The sequence below is a fragment of the Lampetra planeri genome, chromosome 12, assembly GCF_965212315.1.
Source record: "Lampetra planeri chromosome 12, kcLamPlan1.2.h2, whole genome shotgun sequence".
NCBI classification, from domain to species: Eukaryota; Metazoa; Chordata; class Hyperoartia; order Petromyzontiformes; family Petromyzontidae; genus Lampetra; species Lampetra planeri.
The window spans coordinates 1825088-1843379 of NC_136118.1; the positions used below are offsets into that span (position 1 = coordinate 1825088).

At 51.0% G+C, this 18292-nt stretch overlaps 1 protein-coding gene across 1 annotated transcript in view; it reads left to right on the top strand.

Moving 5' to 3' along the window:
* The window catches only part of PCGF3 (polycomb group ring finger 3), a 38882-nt gene extending 23741 nt beyond the window's left edge, over window positions 1–15141 (top strand). Inside the window, exons 7-9 of the mRNA XM_078599148.1 lie at window positions 464–601; window positions 4042–4122; window positions 9544–15141. Coding sequence (XP_078455274.1) covers window positions 464–601; window positions 4042–4122; window positions 9544–9591 — 267 coding nt within the window. The 3' untranslated portion in view covers window positions 9592–15141. The remainder of the gene's footprint in view (window positions 1–463; window positions 602–4041; window positions 4123–9543) is intronic.
* The last annotated feature ends 3151 nt before the right edge of the window (window positions 15142–18292 follow it).

Consider the following 18292-nt stretch of genomic DNA (forward strand, 5'->3'; position numbering starts at 1 on the left):
GGCTCAGTGTGTGGGTTTCATGGAGTCAATCTCTTAGTCGAGTAGACCAAAACAATCACACATTGAGTCGGTGTGAGAGGCATGCTATTCTATCCCCACAATATGAAACAGGTAAACCAATCGGTGAACTCAGTAAATATTTTAGCCAATTATACACACGTATAGCCAATTCCAATTTTTGGTCTCGCTCGGTGCACTGCGGTTTCTAATAACGCTTCTAAATTATTTCAGCATACGTCTTCATTCAGTCTCGTTAATTCCCTCTCCTCATAGTCGCGCTTTGGTCTGTGTTGGGCAATCGTGGTCATCGTCACTCATGCCTGATGAGATTCATCCACGCACAGTCATCGTCATCCAAGATGAAAAGCAATTTAGTTGACATCGTCACAAATGTCGTGTACAAATAAGCGCCCCCACGGTCTGTGTGGTCACATGACCCACGAATTCCGCCTCCCGTCGGCAGGTGAGCGTGTGCCTGGAGTGTCACAGCGGCAAGCTGAAAACCCTCAAGCGCAAATGGATTCGCTGTTCGTCACAGGCCACAGTTCTGCATCTCAAGAAGTTTCTCGCCAAGAAACTCAACCTCCCCTCCTTCAACGAGGTGAGTAAGGGTTGCGCGGCATCACTTCGTGATCCCAGACGGGGTGGGGAACGGAAAACTGTTAAGTGCCCAATGCTCGCCCCCATTACTGGGAGGGAATGCTCGAGTGAAATCCAGCAGCGTGGTGTCCGCAGTGGCAACACGTCACGACGGCGCGTTTAGGCGCTAACGTGTAGAACAACATTTCCCCAGCAGATGCGTTATTGCCCGCAAACGGCACGCCGGTGGTGATTGTTATTGACTGGAGTGTCACTGAACCCAACATGGCCGTGGCGCCGCGGTTCCCTCCACGCCTCGTGGTCTCATTACGGCACCGCCACCTGCCCTGTTGCGGACACAATGGCGGTCGTTTCGGTAATTGGGTCGAGGCATGCAGGGGAAATCCGAGCAATTAAGCAGGAGAGGGGGACGAATTACAGAACAACGGAGCTTAAAGGCTTGCTTACTAATCCCATCGTGGCTTAAGAGGTGTTGCGTTCTCGGCATGACAGGAACAAAGTTGTGGTCGGAGTTTTTTGGTTGGAGTCTTATTTTGTCTGCACGTCACTCTCACATGGAGCATGTCACACAGCGCGAGTTCAGGAAGATGCAGTCCATAAAATTAACCGACTCTTCTCTTGTAGCCATGAAACCACATCACACCAATAGCCTCATCCCTCCACGGACTCTCAACCCAATTCCAGGGAAATTTCCAGATCGCACTCGCTGTCATCAAGATTATCCGTGGACTTGACCCGACTCACTTATCCCTTGTCATCTATCTACCCCCAGTTCCTGAACTCTCCCTACCTCTCCCCTTTCATCTCACTCTGCTCTCCTCCACAAACTCCAAGGCTCCAGCAACCAAAGCTTTTTCTCGAAGTTCCAAGTTAACCTTTGGTGGGAGGTCGCTCATTCTCCTCAGCTGCCTCAGTAGTCTATAAAAAAAACTTCAACTTTCACAATTTTTATTTTTACCAAGTAAGGCCCATTGAGCTATATAACTTTTTTCAGAAGCAACCTGGCCACAAATGATAGCTCAATGAAGTGGCTTATTATCTGGAAATGTATAGCAGCGAAACGATCTAAACCAGAGGACCTGGAGAAAAATCCACGTGACTACGGGGAGAACATGCAAACTCTATATATACAGGTGTCAGGGTTGGGATTGAACCCACAACCTCCTTTATACCAGGTGAGGTAGTTAACATCTCACGACTGTGGCGAGATGAAAGAATTGGGGTTTACCGACCCCGGATAGTCTTCAGCCTAGATTTCCCTTCTGCCACCCATGCAGTGCTTTTGTCTCCCTGCACCTTTTCAAGTCCAGGCTCAAAAGCTTCCCTTTTCTCCCTGCCTATGACTACCTCTCTATAAAATAAGCATATGCACTGATTCTGTAAGGCATGTTGAGATGCCATCGCATTTAGACGCCGTATATCAATCCACCATTGTATTGTGGTTTTTGTGGCTGTCTTGACATGTGCTTGAGCATTGTCATTGAGAAAAATGACTTCAAAGTCCCTCTCTCAAGTGCTCAGCCGTAGCGCTTTAGTGGCATCGACGTGTTGACGTCGTGAAGTGTAACGTAGCGATGGTACAGCTATGTCACCAGAGTACAATCCTGGAATTTTCTGACCGTAACTTTAAATGCTTTTTTTTGTTACTCCCTAACGAAGATTTAAAGTCACGTTCAACAGGCCTAGACGCAGGCCGTGCAGTGTGGCCACTCGACAAGATATACTTGTTTCTCTCGTTGCGAATTCCTTTTATAAATTGCCTTACAGCCATCCTTAACGTGCTACGATAATGTATTGATTGCTTTATTAGGACATTAATCAATAAGCCCAGACAGAATTTGTTTTATCCACCTTTGCCTGTATATATAGTATATATATCTGACCAACTTGAAGGTAAATCAATTATTGATTGAGAGCAATGCCAATCAATTCCGGCCAATTGGTCGATTATAATTAACGAGCAACAATCAAACCTATCCGTGCACGCATGAAAAATCTAGAACGTGCTGTGCGATCATCCATTACAATTATCCAGACTGACTCAGGAATCAATTAGGGATTTTCATACTTGAGCGGTAGTGCAGTGGGTAGCGCACTGCACTATGAACCCGGCGACCCGAGTTCGATTCCTGCTCACGACCAATAACAGTGGCAAATGTTTGGAACCATTCATGGGCCTCTACGAGGTCGACTCAGCCTTAAGTGAGTAAATATCGGCACTGGGGAGGCAGAAAGGTGGCTGCCGTGCCGGCTTAAATAGGTGCACTGAGTCTGTATGTCTGTAGGTGGATCTTTGTCCGTGTATCTGTATAGCTGTGTGTACCTATACCCCAGTGGTTCTAACACTTTGCTACAATCCTCGTTACCTGGGTTTAATTCACAACCACTGGCAGCATCAGTAGCACATGACACCTGAACTTCGATGTCCGGTAGGCCAACTCAGACACAAGTCAATATGTGGTGCATTGTATAAACGCCAGCGCTGGGAAGACGAAGGCGGTCGGATGTGACCACACCACCCGCCCCAGTAAATTCCATATCTCGAACAGCACCTGCTCGCGTGGTTCTGTATGATTTAACGTGACATTTTTTTGTGTTAATGGCACGTACAATGCACTCCTGGATGATGGTCTGCCCACTCCAATTGTGGGCCGTGAGGGCTGTTTGTGACCATACTTCACGCTAGTGTCCCAGGCATTATGAGAATCATTTAACTGATTTTCAGTAAAAAATTACATTTTAATTTTTATCCTTATTGTGTAATTGTTATTTATTTATTTTACATTGTGCATTGTTAAATATATAATTATTGTTCCCGTGAAAAGTCAATATATATGCTCTGGCTTCCGGAGTGCTGTGTCCTTGCTCAATCCTGGCCCAGACTGGCTCACCAACTCCAAAAGCACATGGTTAGTGCAGGTTGGTAATGGTGGGGAGCACAGACTCAGAAGCATATAAATACGGACAATAATGGATTTTGCTTTTGCACTGCTAGGGTTTTTTGTATTATTTGTTGTAACTCACTGACGCGCCCCAACTGGACATCTTTGAAAAAGAGCTTCATAGCTCATCGGATTCCTCCAATATAAAGAATCTCTGGTTCTGCTTCAATGCCCTCTACTGCCCGACACGTAGCCCTGCCAGCCAAACGACGACCTGGCGCATTCTGGGTGATGTGGCCAGAGGTGTTTATATCGCTGGGTAAACACATGGCTTACAAGCTCGTCGTGGGAGTGGAGAAGGAGGCACCGCGCTGAGCGGCGATAGAAATGGCGCTGGCACTGTGCCACTCCGTGCCGCTCTGCGCGTGCCCGTGAGCCACGTTCCGATTGAATGTGGTCGTAATTGAAGAGCGACGGTTTTGGCTTGAGGAGAAGAGCATGTGTCTGGCCCTCCCCCCACCTCCCCCCCCCACTCCCTCTTTTGCCACTGTCCCCACAGCTCGACATCCTGTGTAACGAGGAAATCCTGGGCAAGGACCACACACTTAAATTCGTCGTCGTGACACGCTGGAGGTTTAAGGTAACTGGCACGGCAGAGACGATGATAATGATGATGATAATGATGATGACAACGGCAATGAACTTTCACGGCTGGGTTGGACACCCTGATTGGGGTACTAAACTGGCAATCTGAAAGTTGTGATACCACCGCTGCGTAGGTTTTCGCTGCTGTGCACTTCTCCGATGTGTTTTCTGGTTGTGCCGCGTGTTATTTGGCACCAATGTCCGACATTTTGCTCCACATGTCGGGCAATAAATTACTCAAATAATGGGATAGCTCAGCTCCAGTGTTATCCTGTGACGTGCCCGACTGCACTTACCTGAGTCCGCTGGACCGGAGAGAGGACTGGTGGTCATGGTGGCGGCGGTGGTGGTGGCGGCGTGGTCATAAGTCTGTCCAGCTGGGGGCGCCACCGCCTGCGTTATTGTTCCCCCCAGTCGAAGGCGCCGGGTGCTCGGCTCTCGCCATGCCCTGTGGTGAGCTCGCGTGAGGCGGCCATGCCGCCGCCGACGACTCTCGGCAACTGCTGCCAGAGAGGCTGCAGAGCACCGAGGAGCGAAGTTGGCTGTGTCAACGTTCCATTGATTCCAATGGGTTCCAACGGTCGCGATGTGTGAATTAAATCGTTCGCGAGAGCATAGATTTTTTCGGTATGCTAAATTATATGAAAATGAGACGCTGATTTTACATTGAGGTTAATGCCACGCACAACACTGTCCAGACGAGATTGATGAAAGGAGAACCAATGCAAATTAGATAGTAAAACATTTATTGAATACAGGAATTTATTTTGTAATGAGGAATTTGTTTTTTTGAATCACGACCTAACGATCTGCAATTGTGACGATTCATTGAACAGTTCTGGGGGTGAATCCTTGGGATGCCTCACAGAATCAATGGCACGGAAAGCTGAAGGTGCAAACTATGGGCTGCAAAATCAGTGGCGCGGCACATTCACGAACACAGCAGCTGCGAGTCAAGGTTCTAAATGAGGTGCAGAGCCAGGAGTCTAGGTTCTAAACGAGGTGCAGAGGCTGGAGTCTAGGTTCTAAACGAGCTGCAGAGCCAGGAGTCTAGGTTCTAAACGAGGTTCAGAGCCAGGAGTCTAGGTTCTAAACGAGGTGTAGAGCCAGGAGACTAGGTTCTAAACGAGGTGCAGAGCAGGAGTCTAGGTTCTAAACGAGGTGTAGAGCCAGGAGTCTAGGTTCTAAATGAGGTGTAGAGCCAGGAGGCTAGGTTCTAAATGAGGTGTAGAGCCAGGAGTCTAGGTTCTAAATGAGGTGTAGAGCCAGGAGTCTAGGTTCTAAACGAGGTGCAGAACCAGGAGTCTAGGTTCTAAACGAGGTGTAGAGCCAGGAGACTAGGTTCTAAATGAGGTGTAGAGCCAGGAGTCTAGGTTCTAAACGAGGTGCAGAACCAGGAGTCTAGGTTCTAAATGAGGTGCAGAGCCAGGAGTCTAGGTTCTAAACGAGGTGCAGAACCAGGAGTCTAGGTTCTAAACGAGGTGCAGAACCAGGAGTCTAGGTTCTAAACGAGGTGTAGAGCCAGGAGACTAGGTTCTAAATGAGGTGCAGAACCAGGAGTCTAGGTTCTAAACGAGGTGCAGAACCAGGAGACTAGGTTCTAAATGAGGTGTAGAGCCAGGAGTCTAGGTTCTAAACGAGGTGCAGAGCAGGAGTCTAGGTTCTAAACGAGGTGTAGTGCCAGGAGTCTAGGTTCTAAACGAGGTGCAGAACCAGGAGTCAAGGTTCTAAACGAGGTGTAGAGCCAGGAGTCTAGGTTCTAAACGAGGTGCAGAGCCAGGAGTCTAGGTTCTAAACGAGGTGCAGAGCAGGAGTCTAGGTTCTAAACGAGGTGCAGAACCAGGAGTAAAGGTTCTAAACGAGGTGTAGAGCCAGGAGTCTAGGTTCTAAACGAGGTGCAGAGCCAGGAGTCTAGGTTCTAAACGAGGTGCAGAGCAGGAGTCTAGGTTCTAAACGAGGTGCAGAACCAGGAGTCAAGGTTCTAAATGAGGTGTAGAGCCAGGAGTCTAGGTTCTAAACGAGGTGTAGAGCCAGGAGTCAAGGTTCTAAACGAGGTGCAGAGCCAGGAGTTTAGGTTCTAAATGAGGTGCTGAGCAGGAGTCTAGGTTCTAAATGAGGTGCAGAGCCAGGAGTCTAGGTTCTAAACGAGGTGCAGAACCAGGAGTCTAGGTTCTAAACGAGGTGTAGAGCCAGGAGTCTAGGTTCTAAACGAGGTGCAGAGCCAGGAGTCTAAGTTCTAAAGGAGCTGCAGAACCAGGAGTCTAGGTTCTGAACGAGGTGCAGAGCCAGGAGTCTAGGTTCTAAATGAGGTGCAGAGCCAGGAGTCTAGGTTCTAAATGAGGTGCAGAGCCAGGAGTCTAGGTTCTGAACAAGGTGCAGAACCAGGAGTCTAGGTTCTGAACGAGGTGCAGAACCAGGAGTCTAGGTTCTAAATGAGGTGCAGAGCCAGGAGTCTAGGTTCTGAACGAGGTGCAGAGCCAGGAGTCTAGGTTCTAAATGAGGTGCAGAGCCAGGAGTCTAGGTTCTGAACGAGGTGCAGAGCCAGGAGTCTAGGTTCTGAACGAGGTGCAGAACCAGGAGTCTAGGTTCTGAACGAGGTGCAGAACCAGGAGTCTAGGTTCTAAATGAGGTGCAGAGCCAGGAGTCTAGGTTCTGAACGAGGTGCAGAGCCAGGAGTCTAGGTTCTAAATGAGGTGCAGAGCCAGGAGTCTAGGTTCTGAACGAGGTGCAGAGCCAGGAGTCTAGGTTCTAAATGAGGTGCAGAGCAGGAGTCTAGGTTCTGAACGAGGTGCAGAGCAGGAGTCTAGGTTCTGAACGAGGTGCAGAGCAGGAGTCTAGGTTCTAAACGAGGTGCAGAACCAGGAGTCTAGGTTCTAAACGAGGTGCAGAGCAGGAGTCTAGGTTCTGAACGAGGTGCAGAACCAGGAGTCTAGGTTCTGAACGAGGTGCAGAGCAGGAGTCTAGGTTCTAAACGAGGTGCAGAGCAGGAGTCTAGGTTCTGAACGAGGTGCAGAACCAGGAGTCTAGGTTCTAAACGAGGTGCAGAGCCAGGAGTCTAGGTTCTAAATGAGGTGCAGAGCCAGGAGTCTAGGTTCTAAACGAGGTGCAGAACCAGGAGTCTAGGTTCTAAATGAGGTGCAGAGCCAGGAGTCTAGGTTCTAAACGAGGTGCAGAGCCAGGAGTCTAGGTTCTAAACGAGGTGCAGAGCAGGAGTTTAGGTTCTAAACGAGGTGTAGAACCAGGAGTCTAGGTTCTAAATGAGGTGCAGAGCCAGGAGTCTAGGTTCTAAACGAGGTGTAGAACCAGGAGTCTAGGTTCTAAACGAGGTGTAGAACCAGGAGTCTAGGTTCTAAACGAGGTGCAGAGCCAGGAGGCTAGGTTCTAAACGAGGTGTAGAACCAGGAGTCTAGGTTCTAAACGAGGTGTAGAACCAGGAGTCTAGGTTTTAAACGAGGTGTAGAACCAGGAGTCTAGGTTCTAAACGAGGTGCAGAGCAGGAGTCTAGGTTCTAAACGAGGTTCCATGATTAAAACTTAAACGTTGAGGTATAAAAACCAGCTCACGAAACAAGAGAAAGAAGGGAAACGTCCATGTGCCTCAAAAGACATGCAGCACATGCTTCAGAATGTTCCATCTCCTAATGGCTTACGTGCAGAATGTTAAATGTGTTTGTGTGTGCATGTGGGCGTGTGTGGAGAGCATGAGTAGAGTGATTAGCACGCTGCGCTATGAACTCGGCAACCCGCGTTCAATTGTCGTGAACAGCACTTGCCGCAACAATGTATAAAAGGCTACAAGGGGGTCTTTGACATTGTAGTGTGTGTGCGCAGGCTTACGGTCAAGCAGATTTTTTAAATCTGGTAGCTCTTCGCTAGACCTCTGTGACCTGGGCTGTTGGACACGAGTTTGAATCTTTGTCAATGAGAAAAGACTGTAAATCCCCCAGTTGCATCGCTTCAGCATCCACTCGCCCGTTATCTCTCATCCATTCAACAAACCTCATTACGGACAGTGGTTTGAATGATGTGGTTGCATCGTTGGGGGTTTCGGGAAAGACATCAAGAAGAAAGCCTCACGATTCTTGAGTGAACTTCAGCAGCACGTGACCGAAGCGTGTGAAGCGATCACAGCCCAGAGGTCGGCGGGCACCAGGGAGGTCCCTCTCCACCACGGCAGACTTGCGGAGGGCTTCAGGGATGAGGGACTCGCCTGATAAAATATTTGTGCTGACAAATGCGCACGCGTGCGCTCGTGTGCGCGTGCGCGTGGAGTTTTATCTCGGGGAAGCGGCGCTGCAGTGGATAGCGCACTGCGCTACGAACCTGGTGACCCAGGTTCGATTCACGGTTAGCATAGGTGATGACTTTCTCAACCAGTCCTGGGCCTCCCCTAGGTTGACTCAGCCTTATTTGAGTATCTGGTGTGGTGTGTAAAATATCAGCATTTGGGAGACAAAGGCGGCCGGGCGTGATTCTGGCCACGCCACCCCATCACGTGTCATGTCGGCCTTCATGTGCTCGCTAATAGCACTTCCCCTGACAGTCTGTGAAAAGCTATGTGGGGCATCTTTGTCTTTGTCATTTTATTGACTCAGCTGGAGTTGCTGGCTTAATTATAATTGTTTAATAATAGGATGATATCTTGCTGTGAGCTCACAGCATTGCTGATGGCTGTGATTGAAAGTACTTTATGTTTTTTATTAACGAAGTTTGATTTTGGTGTCGGACAACCTGAGACCGAGCTTAGGGAACCGGCAGCAAGATAACTTCTCGATTGTCGGGTTTGGGTTAATCTCTCTTCCTTAAATCTGCATGTTCTAGGGGTTTTTTTGCCGAATACATTCCGACTGTGGCTTCAGTCACGTCACAAAAGGGGATACACATTACATCCACAACTCTCACGGGCTCCAGGGCGCCGCACCACACGGTGTCTGAGCACAGACCCGGAAGTCGACTTCATAGAGCTACTTCTGCATTTCCTTCAATAGGCCTCTCTCTATCCACACTAGTGGGGATATGCGTTGTATGTCCTGCAAAGGGCATTCGTTGTGTGGAAACAATGACAGCATTTGTAATGCTCGGTGCTTACGTTTTGCCAAATTAAGTGAACAACCAAATTTGAGAGGATGTTTGGTTTATTTGGCAGCAGCCATTGGTGACCAGGGCTGAGACCATAGACTCACCGCACTTGATGACCCGGACTTTATCTGTGCCGGTAAGGGAGGCACAGTGAACTCAGCAGCACTTGTACAAGGACAGCAAGCGATTGAGACCCGGATTTAAATCCAAGGTCCTGGCATCTCTGACAACGATTCTAGCCTCGCGAGCCCCCCCACCCCTCCCCCCGGCCACCTCTCGGTCTGCGTGGTTTTGTTCACGGTGCTAATTGTTCTTGTCATTGTTGTGGCCGTGCGCAGAAATCTCCTCTCTTGTTACACTACCGGCCGAAGATGGAGCTGCTGTGAGGGCAAGGGACATGCCTCGTCGTCGTCGCAGCAGCAAGCTCGCGTCTGGCCGGTCGTTTGTTTGTATGTACAATGTACGGAGTGACTGTGTGAATAGGTATGCATGTGTTTGCGTTTGTATGATTGGGCATGGGGGGGAGCGTGTGTGTGTGCGCGCGTACTTTCGTTCCGGTTATATATTTCTTTGCACGCGTGCCTGCGCGTGAACGTGAACAACAATCCAGCATTGCCCTCCTTCCACGGTGCTCACAGATACCAAATGACGCTCGCTGTGTTCGCCTCCCCTCTCTCGTCCGTCTTTCCGACACGTCCACGGCCGCTCTCGTGGCATCCATCGCGGCGTCCCGTTTTATTTTATTTTGATCCTCGCGATCATTCGTTTGCGTTTTCAAGTACGTGACTGGGGGGAGGATGGGGGTGGATACCCTTGGTGCGTACGTTTATACGCTGCTGCTGCTGTTGCTGTGCCGTTTGTTATCTTGTGATATTCACAAAACGCAAAAAAACGCGCGAGAGTCCGGGGTTTGTTTGAATGTGGATGTCAGAACCCCCAACACTACTTACTACTACTACTACAACTACAACGGAACCTGGGCGGGTGCGCAGCGGTGACTCGTCACGCGCGGGGTGCTTTCAGCTGCAGAACCGTGTGTCCCCCGACTCAAAAAGAGCACAAATGTTTTGGGGAAATGTTTATTATCTCTCGTTCTTTTATTTTGCAAATGAGGCGGCACGCTGCGATCGTCGACAGGCGTGGGGGGGGGGGGGGTAGAACGCTGTAGGGATAATTACTCACAGCGACTGGCAATTTCTTGTCACACCTAAAACTGTTCGGTTCTATGAAAATAATTTTCTAAAAAAACTTACATAACAAAAATAGCCCCCCCCCCCCTACCTAATATTTCATGTTCACATTTTTCTATTTAAAGGTCGGGGAGGGGGCGAGGGGGGGATCTAACTACGAAGCAGTGTTTTTGCGAAGCGGCGCGCGTCTTCCCCAGTTGCGGGGACGAATGTCCTTGAGCCACGGCTACAAAGGTGGGGGGGGCGGGTGCAGGGGGACAGCGCTGGCAGCAGCAACTCCCGCCGGACGGAGTTCGCGATTGAGTCTCCTTACCCGTGCTTTTTCCCAAGCAATGGCGATGAAGCTCGTGGAACGCACGGCCCTGATGTGGCCCGGGGTAGCCCAGTAGTGGTGGCGGTAGTCGTGGCCGGCGCTACTGATGATTATCAGAGTACACGCGGCCGGCGAGGCCTGAGCTGCTTGCTCTGAGCCCCGCGCGCCCGGCAGTCGGCCATCACATCTTCAAAATAGGCCAGATCACCGATGGCCGTACGGAAATCCAGTCCTGGAAATTAATCAGGCAAGTAATGATTTCCCCCCCCCCTCCACCCGGCACGTGATGAATTAGTACTGGTGCGGCAACGTGATTCAAAACAAGAATCGATCTCTTTTCTTTTATATTGCGATGCACACCGTATCTGACATACAGCGTATGTACGAATTTTAATTAAGTGATTATTCTTGCATGCACAATTCGCCGCGTGTTTCGCGAGCATAATAACTTATTTCAGTTGACGGTTTGACGCATCGTTGCGTGCTTGCCGAAAACGTCCTTAATCACCGTTCAATTGGTTCCTGTGCAACACACCTGATCCAGACCGAGACGCTGCTCACTGGCGAGATACGGTACACACCGCGATTCAGAAACTGTAAAGAGTCTCACCACGACTGCATCTCGGGACCTCGGGACATTCGACGGCGGAAGCGGGAGTTGAGATGTCCGGCTGTCGCGGGGATTGCATTATGCGACAGGGAAACTGTCACCGCCCACCGCTCTCTCGTCCCCGTCCGCGCTGATAGCACGGTCGCGATGCACGGTGACTCGCGAGTGCATTAGCGGTCAAAGAGCACATCTCTCCCTGTTGCGTCATCGCCACCAGTTTGTCGGCTAGCGTTCGCGGGCGTCTCGGGCAACGCCTACGCCGCCCGCAATGCACAACGCAGTACTGCGGGAGGCACCGCGCAAAAGATTTCTCATCCCAAGTCTGGCTGATGGCTCTCGCCCACCGTGAAATTTGCTCGCCGCTGTATTTTATTTGGGCAGCCACGCACAATGAGCCACCTCGTCTCGGGAGAATGTGAAACTGGAGCCGCTCGGCACCGGGCGAAGGGGGGTCACCGCATCGTCGTTGGAACGAGGCAAGGCGCTCCTCTCCGCCCGTTGTCCGTTCCCTTTAAAGTGAGCGGCACCTGTGGTCACGGTGGGCAAACCCCTTGGGCGTCACGCAGAACCTGTGTTAGTGGGGAGTCCGCCCGCGCCCGCAGGGAGCACTGCGTGATAGTTGGTCCTGCTCACTGAAATATTTCAGCGCAAATCAGATCTCAGAATTATGCGCCACGTTCACCGTCCAGTCTCATCGCTCTCTGTCCTTGGAATGGAGGAGCTTTTCTATTGGCACTGACTGCTGTTGCTGCCTCGGTGGTTGGAGATGATAATCAGGTGGACGAGTGGGAATGGCAGAGGGTGGAGGTTGACGACAGCTTAAAGTGTATATTACCGCTTTCCCTCTTCTCGATCTGTTCTCAAGCGCCTTCTCTCCCCCCCCCCCCCCCCTAGTGTGTCACAATTCCCCCATGCCTGCAGCCCATTAACTGTCTGCTCGTACTTGAGATACAAACATCTCGACGGGTCCCGTCAGGGCTGTGTGTTTATAACACTATTTTACGCTCGCATTAACGGAAGAGACACTTCGTGTTCGCACTAACTCTGCTCGTTTCCAAACAGTCCCAGACGTCTCTCCATCTTACTCGGGATCGCCCCCTCTTCACGATTAATCGCGAGGGCTTCGCGTGAGCCGAATAACTGGGAGAGCCGTCTCTCGGGGCCGATATAAACCAGCTGTGATGTTTGCACTATCGTTCAACTCGGCCCCACTCCTGGCTCCCCGCAGTATTGCGCCGTGTCGTCTTCTCTCGGTGTTAATGGTGCATTGTGAAATTAGAGGGGGAAATGTATTGGGGGAAAACGTTTGATTTTTGTACAGACCCACATAGTATATAAATATGTATATTCTGACCTTTGGCTTTCTGCAAAAATGCCATTTGTATCATGGGAGTATTCAGGTTTGGAAACCTTTTTATTTTAGTTTATATACAAAGTGCTTCATACCAACTTGAGAGCCACGCTAGGAATGAACATTTCAGGCAGCCATCGCTTGCGATCTATTTATTTGATGGAACATGCGATGACTGGAATTCGTGACCATTTACCCGCGTATTGACTGTGGACGGATTAATGATAATGTCAATTGTATTCAGCTGACCGCCGCAGCAATTCCACGGCACCCAGAGGGCAGCAGGCTTTTATCATTTGCTCATAATTGCCCGTAATTGCGTGAACAGCGCCACGGCTTGATCGCGCTGGTGCCGGTACGGATTTAAAAGGACGGGCGATCGCAAGCCAGCGGTTTCGCCCACTGATCTCCGGGGCTTGTGACGAGACGAAGCGGCGTCGATGGGCCGAGATCCTGTCGATAGAATTGGATTTTTCTCTGCGCTCACTGGTGCTCGTGGCTGACGAATGAGCGTGGGAGAAGGGTAACCAGCATGGAAGAGAGCGAGCGGGGGGGTGTCGCGCTGCACGCGGTAGTCAGGGCTCTCGGTGCTAGCCAGGGCTTGTGTGACGAGGCGGTGGCTCCCCTGTCGCTACTTCATCCGTAGCCTTGTGTCCAGGTATTGTGTGCCCCCAACTTCTCCCTCAGTGTAACCGCTGCCAACTTTAAAGGAAGACGCAGCCCAAAAAACATGTACTCACAGCTCTTCTTTCGTAGATGCACACCTGGACCGTGCATCTCGGGCAGTCCGGCGTGAATTTGAAGCTTCGTTGATCCGTCAGCTTGTGTAATCTGAGCGACCTAAACGCTTTTGTGCTGTTCATAAATAAATAAATAACCCCTACATCTCCCTGACCCCATGGGGGTCTTGCCGAAGAGGGCGCCGGCTCACCGATCCGTGAGCCAAGCGCGGGGCGGCTGCCCAGGCTCCAGTGACCCCTGACCTTGAGTGGACCCTGCTCATCGCCCTCAATCGCACACGTGATCTTTGGGGCAGCACCCAACGTCTTTTTATCGAACCCGGCGAGCTAACGATTTGAGCCGGATTTCTCTTGATTGAAACAAAAAAATTTAAACCTAAATAAAAAAAAGGAACAACAAAACAAAGCAAAAAGCACATCATGAATTCATACCCATCATTTTTACTTTTTTTTTTACTTTCGTGCTTTCGCCATGGCATGGTTTACGAGGTTCTGGTCATGGACGTTTGCCGCGGCAGCTTATTCGTCCGCATTTCCGAGCGAGAGAGAGCGAACGAGCGAGAAACATCCTGCCCCACCACCCGTGGTGCCGGGTGCAGGCCTCCCCCGCCGATGCGATCATTCCACCTAATAGAATTCGCACTGGGCTACCGCAAACCACGAGATGCCTTTCGTACCCCTTGTTGGGATCCTATTTGTGCATCGACTAAACATGCCGGGGCTGTTGGCTGCCTGATTTCAGAGCGTCGCGTGCGGGGGGCTGTGTGTGGAGCCTCTTTTGGCGAGGGCATCGCCGCCACTCGGTGTTGGTTCGCTGTACCGCGGGGCGCGTGTATGCAAGAGTTGAACGTCGATCGGCAGCACCCCCCCCCCGCCACCTTGCGTCTTGAGCCCGGAGCAGCAAGCATCAAGGTCCCCTTCGCGTCAGATTGCAGGTGGTGCATGCCAGGTGTTGTAAATTTGTACGTTATTTAATTTTGAAATTGTCTGTAGCTGATACCTCAATCAGAAGTTTTTTTGTAATATACATATTAGTGAGATTGCACTATTGAATGATTTCCCAAACTTATGATTTTTATGTTAAAGTCAAAAATATAATATAAATAGGAGATACTTGTGAAAGATCTTATAAGGTGGTGGTATATAACGGTGAGGTATATGCGATAAAATAAAAACACATCTTGGTGCTGCATTCAGGCTCCCTCCGTTTTGTAACTCTGGGCTTTTATTTTGGAGGGGGAGCGCATCATTAACGATGGTTAATCTCATTTCTGGTGGCTCCTTTATACGAAAAAATACCGCATGAGTTCTCTCACTCTGTCTCTGTCAACGAAAACCCTCGTTAAGGCCGCTGGGTAATTGAGTACCCATCGTGACGTATATGAGAAACCAGGCTGCTCCTACTTCCTCTTGACCCAGAATTCCCAGAATCCTCTCTTTCTTCTCCCGCGATATTTGCTCCTTGGTCTCCTCTTGGCAGCCGCCAACAGCAACACAAGAAGATGTCACGTTATTTTTCACGACTTCAACTTTTTCTACTTGCAAACTGTGTGTGTTCAGGGAACAAAGTCTGATCAATAAAAATAAAACACTCGTGCTTTTATTTGCTCTGATATCGATCTGAAAAAATAATTGCAAAGAATATGTATAAATGTCTTGGAGCATCATTGACTACAATTAAAAACGGAATGAGAATTATGTAATAACAAAAATAAATAACTATTTTACACTGTTTTACGAATATATTTCTGGTTTCATTTTTGAAATCATTTTCTCAAGTTTTTGTATTCTTTGGTTTCATGTCGGGCGGAGGGGAGATGATGCGTGAACAATTTACATGGCCAAAGCCATCTCTGCAGTCTCTCTCGCTCCGTTGCGAGCTCAACTTTTATACCAGCCGGCAATTCCTTACGCAGCGTTGGCGTCCTTATCCTGCAGTGGGGTCTCGGCCACGTGCGTGTGTGCGACGCTACGTGGGAGACCACGCGTGTGTGCGTGCGTGCGACGCTACGTGGGAGACCACGCGTGTGTGCGTGCGTGCGTGCGACGCTACGTGGGAGACCACGCATGTGTGCGTGCGTGCGATGCTACGTGGGAGACCACGCGTGTGTACGTGCGTGCGACACTACGTGGGAGACCACGCGTGTGTACGTGCGTGCGACGCTACGTGGGAGACCACGCGTGTGTGCGTGCGTGCGACGCTACGTGGGAGACCACGCGTGTGTACGTGCGTGCGACGCTACGTGGGAGACCACGCGTGTGTGCGTGCGTGCGACGCTACGTGGGAGACCACGCGTGTGTGCGTGCGTGCGACGCTACGTGGGAGACCACGCGTGTGTGCGTGCGTGCGATGCTACGTGGGAGACCACGCGTGTGTACGTGCGTGCGACGCTACGTGGGAGATCACGCGTGTGTACGTGCGTGCGATGCTACGTGGGAGACCACGCGTGTGTGCTTGCGTGCGACGCTACGTGGGAGACCACGCGTGTGGAAGACCGCGCGTGTGTGCGTGTGTGCGTGTGTGCGTGTGTGCCTGTGTCGTGTGAGTGTCGCCCGGGTGCTGTTTGTGCAAGCCATTTATTTATATTCGTAAGTTATGCTTGTGACGCTCTGGGTTAGTCTCGCGGTGTTCGGTGTTTTTGCCTGTTGGGGGGTCGAGGCGGTGGTCGCGTTGGTGGCTTGTCTTTCGTTCTGAGTAGACTCGCTTTAGACGTGCCGCCGGCGAAATGTGCACAAACCGTTCTAGAGAAGCGAGACGCTAAGGGGCGGGGGGGGGGACTAAAAACCGAAATCACAATTAGGTTACGTTCGAGAGAGGTAAAACAAACTTTACAAAAGCGTAAATAGAGAGAGGGAGAGTGTCATATGTACTATTGTACAGCTGTGTGAGATGGCGCGAGTGGTGACATGAAGTGCATTAATTGTGTTGATGCTCGGAGCAGCAGCAGCAACGCACCCGGAGTGCACGCTCACAAACCGCATTACCTCAGGGGTCAGCCCCGACGCCCAGCAGCCCGAGCCCCTCGCCCGCCCGCCCGCCCGTAGCGACGGACTCCCCGCGCTAAAACCCCCGCGGCCACTCGGCCGCGCGTGGTCACCAGCGGCGGGGGCGGTGCGCTTGGCTCACGGCTCAACCGTTAACGATTCGTGTGTGCGCGCAGATTATACCGGTACGGGGGGGGGGAGGGGGGGTCTGGGAATAAACAAATATCGGGAAAAAAAATGTAACGAGCTGAAAACTCACGCACCTCGTTTTTTGTGGGGAGGTGAGGCGTGCGTGCCCGTGGCTTGCACCTCAACGTCAGCTGAACGTCGCACGCGAGCATGTGCCCTGTTCATCGAGACACTCCGAGTTCGTGGGGGGTAACAATTTTTGCGACAATGTTAGTGGCGCTGCCCACGCATTGCACTCGGGGTTTAATTCCTTCTCTGAATATTTTCCGGCTCACCGGCAGCGTGGAGAGTAGTTGGCACGTGACTGGTGGCCACAGCGAGAGGAGGTATCCTGGTTTTGGAGTGCCGAAATACTCTCCGGGATAAGATTCATCCCCAAGCACGGCGGTTCTCAGCTTGTTGCATAGGCAACCTTAGAATCTGGCAGAGCAGCGCGGCTAAAAAACAATTGGCGCGCTGACGACGCAATGATCTGGGACACTGCATCAGCCGTGACAGGAGCGCGTGCTGGCCCATTAGGGCTGTGTACACGAGCGTGAAAGCTTCTCGCTGTGGTCAGAGCACAGCAAACGCATCCTCCCCGGCGGATCTGGGCAAAAGTGGCTCCTGATTCACTCGAGCACCCAACTAATTTTGGCTTTGCTCGGCAACACACAATGACTGAACTGGGCTGGCTTGTTGGGGTTAAGCGGTAGGACCGACTTGGCAAATCGGATGGTGAGCGCACGAGTGCATTCACAGTAAAGCATCATCCGTCCTCTGCTCATTTATTTGGCTCAAACACCTTCCATCCTGTTCAATATTGGGCTTAGTTATTTGTTTCCTTCGAGGCATCGAGCAGCACCTTTTTCTTGGCCTCTTTCACTGCGTCCTTCAAGAACTTCCTTCACGGAGCTCTCGATTCGAAGAATTGGCCCATCCACATCTTTTGTTCTTGTCCGGCTTTTTTCTCTCCTCCTCGACCTGCTCGAGAACATCCTTATTACTCTTTCTCTCCATCAACAGAAAGTAATGATTGCCGTGAGATATCTGAACTTCCCTGCGACCAGCACTGTCTCCCTAACCGAGCTCCAACGCTCACTTATTAACCTATAAAAAATACTTAATTTGTTGGTTCTGGCTTACCACCTTGCTGCTTGCTATTCTTCCTCGTCTGTGGTTCCTCCTCGCACCTCTGAGTCTGTCTTGGAGAGTGAGTGAATACTCTGCAGCGGCTGTGAGTTGCAAGTTCAAATCTCTTTTCATTCTGGATAGAAGGTCCTTCTCCTCATTGCCAACAACACCAGCCGAGTCCAGCCTCGTGTCACGACAGTAAGGCAGGTTCATGTCGTCATCGACGCTGAATAGGAAGCTGGGTCGAATGACGAATGGAACCTGGGCCTTGTGTTTTTTTTGATGGTCGAGTCCAGCGGGGATTTTGTGGAGCCAATTGATGAAGTGTGCGGGTGCTGGGGTCGTGACCTCGGGATGCTTTCACGTTCGTGAGTGAATGGGGAGGGGTGGGGGGGATGCGTTGCGGCCTCGTCTGGCAGAAGGCTCACGATTGGCTGTTGGGGGAGGAGGGGGCGCAGGCAGCGAGTGGGGGAGACGAGAGTTGAGCCTGTACCGACTGCGTGGAGCCTGTACCGACTGCGTGGAGCGCGCCCATCGAAGCAATAACGCCCGGGACCACCCTCCCTCGCGTGCTTGACGTTCGCTCGCAGGCGGCG